Genomic DNA, 11107 nt, shown 5'->3' with positions numbered 1-11107 from the left:
AAAATTGAAAAAAAATTAATAAAAATTATAAATTCATCTATTTAAAAATATAGCCGTTAAAAATATAGTCGTTACGAATATCACCCTTTTGGAAAAGTTAAAAAATATAAATAAAATAAATAAATTTTAATTTTTTATTATTATTTTTTTTGGTGAGCAAAAATTCGGAGAACCTGATGGAGTGCATATTTCTGAAGAACGAAAACTGCTGACGTAGTTCTTAAAATTGCTAACGTGATTCTTGATAAAGCTGACATGGCATCTTTAGAGAGTCAAAATTCGAAAAGGTCGGTGCAAATAGCCTTACATGGGTCAATTTCGTCCTTACATCGCACTGATTCTGATGTTTCACCTGTATAAATCCAATGTTGATGTGGCAAACGCCGTTGACGTGGCAACTTATTGATGTGGCAAACGCCGTTGATGTGGACTGAGGTTCATAAATCTCTACTGATTGGAGAGTTGTTTTCTATTTTCTCCTGTGTGCACATAATCCTCACCCCGCTTTTCTTCCTTTTTGATCTTTCTCAAAAATCTCTCTTTGGGTTTTGAACGTTTCAATCTTTCAAGTTTTCCAGTTACCATTTTTTCTTTCCCCCCTTGCCCCCCAACCCACCGTTTTAACACCATCTTCTCTCTGAATTTCTCTCTCTACAGTCTCTAAGAAGCGGCCGTACTCCTGAATAGAAGGAATTGGAGTTGCAGAGAAGATGGAGTCTCTCTTCAACACAGGCTCAGCCACCACTTTCAAGAAGATATTCACTCATCTTCTCTTTGTATCTCTGGTTTTGAACTGTTTTAACTCTCTATCAGGTTAACCGATTTGTGTGCTTATACTTGCTTTCTCTGATATTATCTTCATTAATCTCGCTGTTTTGCTTCGATAAATTAAGACCTTGACCAATGAATATGCTCGTACTATTCTCTTTTGATCTCTGGAAATTGATGCGTTTTATTCAAAATTCAAGTGTTTCTTTTGGTTAAGCTATATATGCTGCCTTGGTTCGGTCAGTGTGATTTTACCTCTATGCCCTTCACATTTTTTGTTAATTGATTAGCATAATTCAATGCAAAATCGCCATGGAACTGTATTGAAATTGGTGGTCATCCATCTTTTATCTCATTAGCATTAGCCACAAACTCAGAGGAGATTAGGAAGTTCAAGATTCTCACTTTTCAATTAATCAATTTATTTTATTTTTCAGGTATTGCTTCATTGACTCTGTTGGATAGCAATAATTGCATCACGTGCCTTCTTGTTATCAAAGTACACTCTTACGTGATTGCAAGAATCGCAAACCATGTCCTAAGTATAAATACGAGGGCCCACACACGCCAATGCAGCGGTACAATACAAATGTTATGTCATGTTCAGAGCAAGTGGTGTAGGCAAGACAAGTTATCTATCTACATTTTAGAAAGTAGAGTGTCACGTAAGTTAAAAAGTGATGATGTGGTACTCTACTTTTTTTTATGCATATGTTCCATGGTGTGGAACCCAATTATCTCATTCTCTATTTATTACTATCTCCGTCCCAAAAATAGTGTCATGTTTTAGGAACCGTGTCAGTTCAATTTGTGAGAGTCACGATTTCCTAAAAGTGACACTTTTTATAAGACGGGGGGAGTATTTTATTATTATTTTATTAATTTAATTTTAAAATAAAATAAAAAATTTGAATTTGAATTTAATAATTTTTTGTCTTCTTCTCAACGGCTATATTCCCAACGGCTATATTTCAATTTCTATATAAACCACTCATTCTATCTTCTTTCAATTATGAAATACACTTCTTTGCATTCTCAAGTCCATTATTTATTCTTTCAATTTCTATATAAACCAGTCATTCTATCTTTTTTCAATTCTATCTTCTTTCAATTATCAAGTTCATTTCTTTGCATTTTCAAGCCTATTCTCTATTCTTTAAGTCTTCATATTTCTTATACAAAAAAAATAATGGTTTTATCGTCACGAGATATACCCATCTATGAGTCTATTTCTCCATTGAATTCGTCAGATTCAGATGGGGAAGATATTTTTGAAATCCATCGAAAAAGGATGAATGATGTGAGCAGATTATTATCGCCCGATAGGGTGCGAGCATTCTTTCAACCTCGTAAAAGAACGTCTATTAAACGTAATCGAGAAGAGGCAGCACAACGGCTATTCCGAGATTACTTTGCTGAAAATCCGATTTATCCACCAAACATATTTCATAGAAGGTTTCGGATGCGACAAGAGTTGTTTCTTCGCATTTTGAACAGTGTTACAACATATGACGAATGGTTCATCCAGAAACCCGATGCCCTCGGTCGTATGGGGTTCACTCCTATACAGAAGATGATTGCTGCAATCCGTATACTTACATATGGAATTTCAGCTGATCTTTGTGACGAGTATATAAAGATTTCTGAGCGCATTGCGATCGAAAGCTTGAAGAGGTTTTGTGATGCTATAATTGCTGTGTATGCGGAGCAGTACCAACGCTCACCAAATGCAGATAACATTACACGTCTGATTCGAGAAGGGGAAGAGAGAGGTTTTCTAGGTATGTTTGGCTCTATAGATTGTATGCATTGGGAATGGAAGAACTGCCCCACAGCATGGCATGGCACGCACACTGGAAGAAGCCATAAACCTACCCTCAAATTGGAGGCCGTTGCATCGAAAAATCTGTGGATTTGGTATGCTTTCTTTGGTATGGCCGGTTCACACAATGACTTGAATGTTCTCGATCATTCCCCAGTATTCAAAAGCATGATCAATGGTTCAATGCCTCCAGTTAATTACGTGGTAAATGGACATCGGCGTACAATGGGGTATTACCTATCTGATGGTATATATCCTAAGTGGGCAACTTTGATGCAGACCATCCCACACCCAACAACAGTCAAAGAGAAATTATTTGCTAACAAACAAGAAGCTGTTGGGAAGGATGTAGAACAAACGTTCGGCGTGTTGCAGATGAGGTGGTCTATAACACATTAACCGGTACTTTATTGGAATATAGAAGATTTAAACAAGATAATGAGAACGTGTATCATATTACACAATATGATCATTGAAGACGAGGGCGAACATACTTTGCAATGGACACCTCCGACAGATGACCCAATCTCCGTTCCACATTACGTTCGAAACCCATCAATGTTAGCGGTACACATTTCCTCTTGCCTAAGTAGGATTCGCAATAGATCAGACAATGCTGATCTAAAGAGAGATCTCATGGAACATTTATGGAATCAATTTGGTAATGAAGATGTTTAAATTTGTTGTAGTCGAATAAAATGTAATTTTCATATTACTGATGAATAAAAAATATTTTAAAAATTATTTGTTTCGATTAGATTTGTTAAATTTTTTTAATAAACTATTATTTAAAGAAATATCCATTACATATATAAATAAAAATTACATTACACAGAGATAGAAAAAGAAAATTACATTATATTAACTTCCCAGAGACAGAAAAAGAAAATTACATTGCATTAGCTTCCCATAGGTAGAAAAAAGAAATTACATTACATAGCTTCACAAACTACCCCTTTTACTGAAACGTGCATAAATTTCATTTTGTTGATCAATGATCCATGCTTTTGTTGCTGCTGTTGGAGCATCATTTGGATTTTTAAGCATCATTTCTCTTTCGAAATCAAGTTGCTTCTGCTCAAATTCCAATTTTTTCATTTCCTTTTGCGCCTTAAATTCCAACATTTTCAATTCTTTTTGCGCCTCAATGTCCATTCTTTTGGTACGTTATTGCTCCAAGCCTAAATCGAATATAACTTTCAATTTCATTTTTTGAGATTCGACTGCCAAGGCATTCATCAACTCACTTTGATAGGTAAAATCTTTAAATTGTTCTAAAAATAAGTTATGTTGTACCTCTTCTTTGCTTTTTTTGCGACCTTTCTTAGATACTTTTCATCCAAGGATTCGTTGTGATACCCCCGGATTCCAGAATGCAGGTTGGCCAGGCCCACGCCCGAATACCCGAGGATATCAAAATAAATTAATAATAAACGAACACAGAGTACAAAAGAATAAAAAAGAATAAATAAAATGTTGACAAGAAACTAAAATGTTAATCTAATAATAAACCTCAGAATCTATTTCCATTAAATAATAAACTTTTCTGATACAACTGATCCTCCAAAATACAACTCGGGAATCCATATTATGTGGACCCCTAGAAAATCCAAACTAAACAAATGACAGCAATAACTGTCTAAATCAGGAAATTGAATCATAAAGAAACTCCTATGTAGCATCGGAAGAATGAAGTAGACTGATCCCCGCTCAGCACGAACAACCTCTACTCCTGACGAACACCTGAAAAATAATGGTGGGTCAGACTCACAAACAAGTTCTACTCTACTACAGTCCAAGCAGAGATCCGATACACGTATACATCCTAGTCAATCCAACAGTAACTAGTAGTCCGTATATATATATATATATACACACACTAAAGGAACCTCACTAGACTATAGGGTTGTCTCAACCTGAATAGTAGGCAACATGCAAAACGCACATATAGTGGGCACGAGTACCTAGACCTACCAGGGTACACAACTACATTATATCTAGCTACACATCCCTGGCTATATACGCGCCCTAACCACTGATCCTAAGACTCAAGCTCATATCATGGCACCATACTTATATATATATAATCTAGTAACCATCCTATCCAGTATAAATTAATCCTCCATAAGTCATTCAACTTATTCAGCTGACCTAACTTGAATATAAGTAGGACTTAACATTTTAGTTAATCCATTCCCTTATATAATAAATTAATCCTTCATAAGTCATTCAACTTGTTCAGCTGACCTGACTTGAATATAAGTAGGACTTAACATTTTAGTTAATCCATTCCCTTATATAAAATAGGTAGGACTTAACTGATAAGTTAATCTGTCCCTAGAATGCCACCGTCTCATACCGGGACATTAAACCACACAATCCAACAATTGATGTAACAATTAATGAAATACATCAAACAATCCAGAAATAACTATGATAATATGATATCAAGTTATCACAAAATAGGAATGAAGTATTATTTATTTAAGCTTCCTATATCATATGTCCTACATAAACTGAATCTTATATATATGATGATATTTTATTATACCGTCAAATAAGCATTTTCCATATCCAATTCATCCTACACATTTAATCTCAATTGCTAAAACATATTAAAAGATTAAACTCATTCGTTTGTTTAAAACATTCAAATAGCAAGCATCATTATGATTAAGTCTATTTAAATTTATTTAAACCCAAACCTAGTTGCTATTTAATGTTCAGGAATTCTAGGCATGTTTCTACGTTCCATCATTCCACAGATATGAAAAATACATAATTTAAACATATAAAAATTCACACCGGAAATCAAATCAAAATCATGCATTTATCAATTCATAACACAAGAACAGATATGAACCAATTTCATAAAACCTATGCTCTAATCCAATTAAACATACATAATTATTTAATTTTATGTGTTTAATAAATCATCGAATTTCCTAGGCATATACAGAAACACGAATCAAAGGAAAAGAGATAGAAGAAGAACTTGCCTTAAACTTTCGGATCGAAAGTTAAACTTCTTCTTCCTTGATCTTCTCTCTACAGGGTTTTTCTCCTCCTTCCTTCATTTTCCTCTTTCCCCCTCTAACTCTTTCTCTCTCTATAATATATCACGTGAATATTTCTAACCCCCTTTTACAACCTATAGCTATATATTTATAGGCTAAATAAAATAACCCTAACCCTTTTCCCAATCCAAGTCAACTTAAAAATATATATATATATTAAAATATTAAAAAGGTAAGTAAAATATGTTACGTATATAATTTATGTATATCTTTATTAAATAAATAAATTATACACATCCCATTATTTAGTAATGGATTATCTAATAATACTTAAGTTACCATAATATTATAAAGTAACTTAAAACATAACACGTATCAAATATATGTATATTTTTATTATTTAAATATAAAACATATACATCAAATTAAATATTACTACCCAAGTTACCATAAAAGTAATTAATAAATTACTTTCCCTTTTATATATATTAAAAAGGTAAGTAAAATATGTTACGTATATAATTTATGTATATGTTTATTAAATAAATAAATTATACACATTCCATTATTTATTAATGAATTATCCAATAATACTTAAGTTACCATAATATTATAAAGAAACTTAAAATATAACACGTATCAAATCTATGTATATTTTATTATTTAAATATAAAATATATACATTAGATTAAATATTACTATCCAAGTTACCATAAAAGTAATTAATAAATTACTTTCCTTTTTATATATGTATATAATATATATCTATATATTACACAACTATCCATAGGTAATAATCTATACACATCCAACCTTCTATCTAAATAGTCCATGGGACCCAATTGGTTGGCCCATTACTACTAACCATAACCATAAAAGAAAAATAAAATAAAATAATAAAAGAAAAGAAAACATTTAATTTATAATTAATCAAAATACCATTTAAGCACATAATCTAATTAAACAATTAACACATAGACAAATACAAATAATACATAGACACGTAATCAAATAATCAAGTAATACCTAATTTAATTAAACACAAAAGCAATTAGTCAAATAATCAATTAAATAATTAAAAATACAATTAAAACAAATAAATAAATATCGAGACTATCATTTTAAAATTAGGGGTATTACATTCGTACAATGCCATCCGAACTTTCAACACTAATTGCAAGTGAATCGTCATCGCCAAGGTTTACTGAACCTGGTGTTGATACTCCAGGTGTTGATAGAGTAGATGGATTGGTTTGGGTTGTTGACGAAGCGGGTTAAACAGTTTCTGGCCAATTCACAGGCTCATTCATATCGATCTCCACTGCTCTTTTGTTCCCTTTATCATTGTTGTTGGAGCTTGAATTCCATTTTGACGAATTCTTTCAAATACACCAACAGTGATCCAACTTAAATGGCTCATTTTCTGACGTATTAAATACATTTCTTGCTTCATTGAGCTATAAAAAAGTAAAAAATAAATGAAATTAGTTAGATTGCCAATTAAAAAAAATAAAAATTTAAAAAAATTATAAAGAAAAAAACTTACTGCATCTTCAACGTTGAAGCCACAAGGAGTATGATGTTGGATCTGTTTGTAATATCCAGAAATTTTGTTAACAACTTTTTTAATGTGTGAGAAACGATTTTGCAAACCTGGTACATTTCGGGACGTCGTGCCCCCTGGTTGCTGAATAAAATTGTGATGTTTTCGATTCTTACTATTTTTCATTTTTCTGGAATTTTGTCGTTGCAGGGGTATTTTCGTCTTTTCACATTTTTCGTACCGGACACTGCAGAGTGTGCCGGTTATGTCCGAGAGTTGTTTGAAGTATTTCATTGAGTCCAGAACTCTTTGAAATGCAAAAGTGATTATTTTTGCATTTTTCAGTTTTTCGGGCCGGACAGTCCCGTGTGGGACCCGCTGCCGGAACTGTTGTTTACGGAGATTTTAGTTGGGTCCATTTGCATCATATTTAGTTTTATTCATTGTGTTTTAAGTGATTGTAAATTAAATATGTATGCATATATGTATGTGGTGAAAAAGAAGAATAAAAGAAAAATGAAAAATGAAAAGAAATTGGTGGGACCCACCACCATTTTTAAGCGGTCATGAGACCACACACTTGCTCCCAGTTTTCTCTATTTCTCTCGCAAGTTTCTCTCTCTACCTCTCAATTCTCCATTTTTCTTTTTCTTTTTCTACAACTTCAACTTTAGATCTTTCTTTTATCAATTGGAGATTTTGAGTGTTGTTTGCGGCAAATTGAAGCCCACGACGAGATCTTCAAATCCATACCAGCAATTTCAGCTTTTGGCCACTCTAGGAAGTCCGAAAATTGAGACCCATTTTGAGGGTTTTTGCATCCTAAGAGGTAGGGGTCTCTAATTCATGTTTTTCTTATTCCCTTGTGAATTATCCCTTAATAATTATTGCAAAGCATGTTTAATTTTGAGTTAATTGCCTTAAGAATGACCTAAATGTTGTACATAAGGTCTATGATCATATGTGTTAATTGAATTGTATGAAAAATATGCCTATGTGTTAATTTCCATGCCTAAGTATTTATCTTCCTAGAGATGGATATGTGGAAGCATGTTAAATTATCTAGTAAAAATATTTAATTTGAGTTGATTGCTTTAGAAATGATATTAATGTTGTAGATGAAAAAGTATAATTATGTGTAGTAATTAAATTGTATGGAAAGCAAGCCTAAATGTTAATTTCCATGTCATGGTGTTTATTAATTTGCTTGAAATTGCTATGTGTAAGTATGTTGAATTGTGTAATATAAAATATTTTATTGTCATTACATTGAAAAAGTATGTGATGTTCATGCATGACATTGGGCATGAAAAAAAAGGAAAAATGTTTTGAAAGCAAATGAAATTATTTTGGGGAAATTGTTTTGAAAGGTGTTTGCGAAAACCGGACGTCTAGGAGGCGCCTAGTGTCCGTGGTGTTAGTGTAGTCTAGAGGAGAGTATGGTTGAGCTAACCAGGCCGGATGCGACACCCTGGAGGTGCCTTGTGGTCGTGGATGGTTAGCCAATCCTCTCCTCGTGACGCTATAGAGGTGATATGGGTCGGATTACACTAACGGTTTGAAAGTTGAAACGGTATTGTTTCAGAAATAGGGAGCGACATTGCATGGCATGGCATTGCATTGGCATACCTTGTATATTTGGTGGTTAGACGACTTGCTCATGTATTTGTTGATATCACCGTTATTTACTTGCTTTCCCCGAGATATGATCCCATTTACATGTGTTCTATTCCTTGTATGAATTCACGGGGTTATAAGAGGTGTGTCTTAGACACCTCCTACTGAGCAATTTGCGCACCCCTTATATTTAACATTTTTCAGGACATGGACGGGAAGTGGCAGACGACGTTCCTCCACAGGGCTCGATGGGTTAGTAGACCGTTTTGATATACTTTATAGCTGTGATCTCATTTTATTATTATTTATTTATTTATTATTATTTTATATATATATATAAACCCTGGGATGACACGCATATTATGTATTGACATAGGACAAGATGGTAGTGTCCTTAGTTGACCTCGGGTTCGAGTAAGGACCCGATTAGCAATTCGGACCTCGGGTTCGGGTCGTTACAAAAATTTTCACGGACTTGTTCCCAATACGTGATTTGCTTCTGATCCGAACCAGTTATTGGATCTTCCCCAATGTCAACCCATGCTTTGCATAATGCTTCATCTTCTTCAATGGACCAATTTGTTTTTGAAAGCCTAGATTTACGTTGGGTTTTAGATGGTTGGGATTGAGAAGGCTGAAACTGAGAAGGTTGGGATTGAGATGGTTAGAACTGAGATGATTGGGATTGAGATGGTTGGAACTGAGATGATTAGGATTGAGATGGTTGGAACTGAGATGATTAGGATTGAGATAGTTGGTATTGAGAAAGTTGTAATTGGTAATGGGGTTGGAATTGGGGATGTGGTACGGGTTGGTATTAAGAAGGTTGGAATGGAAAATAAGAGTAGTGGGGTTCAGATTGATTTTCGGATTGAAAAAAAATTGAAGAATCCAAATTATAATTGGATTGCGGTGGTAATTCGGAGTTATGAGATTGGTTGAGATGGGGGCGATAGAATGAAGGTTGAGGATCCATAGAGATGAATGTTAAAAAAAATATTGAGAAAGAGAATTATTGAAGATGATAATTATTGAAGATAAAATTGGTTTTTATAGGCTAATAATATAGCCGTTTTATTACCGTTTGAAAGTAATTTACCGTTTGGAATGTAATTGACCGTTGGAGCATTCTTTTGTTTTTTTTCCGTTGAAGCTGTCTTTTGTTTTATTTTCGTTGAAACTGCCTTTTGCTTTAAACAAAGAAAAAAAAATTGTGGAGTATTGTTTAAATGGTTCTCTGTCTGTGGAGCATGATGTAGAGTGTGGTTGTAGGGTCAAATTCTTTCAGCATACCGTTCCATTCTCTCTCTATATTGACACCTCTCTCTCTATTTTGGGTAGCACCCCAGATGCTCTCAGTACTTGAAGTTATCCATTCACCAAAACCTTTTGGATATTGTATTAACATGGAGAATATGGCGCACTACTGTACTGGCATGTCATTTTTATTTTTATTTTTATTTTTATTTTGTAGAGAATATTGTGCATCATATTGATGCTTTGGAGAATCAGACATTTACAATGTAAGAAAAATTATTTTTAAATAGCAATACTCATAATATAAATCTGCTAACCATCACAAACTTTATCATGTTACAAACCAATACAGACCCGTAAAAGATGGAGCAAGTGTATGATTTGACCATTAAAATATGAAAATTGATAAAAGTCCCAACCCCACACTCACCGACCATTCTATAATCAGATACTTTACCCTTAAAATATTTATAAAGAACAAATATATTCGACTAAGAAAACGTCACATGGTTGATACTGTATGTCTAATTAACAATTTAACATTGATGGCTATGACCAATAAAAATATTGATACCAAATTATATTTGACTATTGTATAATCAGATAGGCATACGTTAAATGGTTGATACGTTTTTTTTTTCAAAAATTAAAACAAATATATTTATATCTGTATCTATATTATTATTAAATGTGTAAAGAATTTCAGTGTTTTAGTATTTTAATATTTATTTATTTATTAATCGATATAAAAATAGTTTTTATAAAAATAGTTTCTATAAAACTCTAAAAAAAAAATTATGGATAATTATCACAATATAACTGACCCGGCCCAGTTATGATTATATCATTATCATCATCCTATTAATCCAAAAAATCAATAAATAAAGGCATGGAATAAGGAGGAAGGGGTACATAAATTGGGAACTCTGAAATCCAAAATTACAGAGCAAAATACTCTGCCAAAGAGTTTCCGTATTTATTTATTTATATAAAAATATCTATTAATTAATATGAAAAGAGTTTTTATCTATATTTTTAGGTCTATCAATATTTATTTATTTATATATATATAAAATATTTATT

General features: G+C 32.8%; 1 protein-coding gene across 1 annotated transcript; it reads left to right on the top strand.

The window, feature by feature from the left end:
- Positions 1-1957: 1957 nt before the first annotated feature.
- On the top strand, positions 1958-2989 carry LOC132309988 (uncharacterized). Its single transcript, XM_059808231.1, has one exon. It carries the CDS (start codon positions 1958-1960, stop codon positions 2987-2989), a length of 1032 nt encoding a protein of 343 aa, XP_059664214.1.
- The last annotated feature ends 8118 nt before the right edge of the window (positions 2990-11107 follow it).

Source organism: Cornus florida, unplaced genomic scaffold (genome assembly GCF_030987335.1).
Source record: "Cornus florida cultivar Cherokee Brave unplaced genomic scaffold, ASM3098733v1 CherokeeBrave_3.0.0_Hap2_Chr05, whole genome shotgun sequence".
In the NCBI taxonomy this organism is placed as follows: domain Eukaryota; kingdom Viridiplantae; phylum Streptophyta; class Magnoliopsida; order Cornales; family Cornaceae; genus Cornus; species Cornus florida.
The sequence above is the reverse complement of the archived record's forward strand: the minus strand, read 5'-3'. Positions and strand labels throughout refer to the sequence as shown.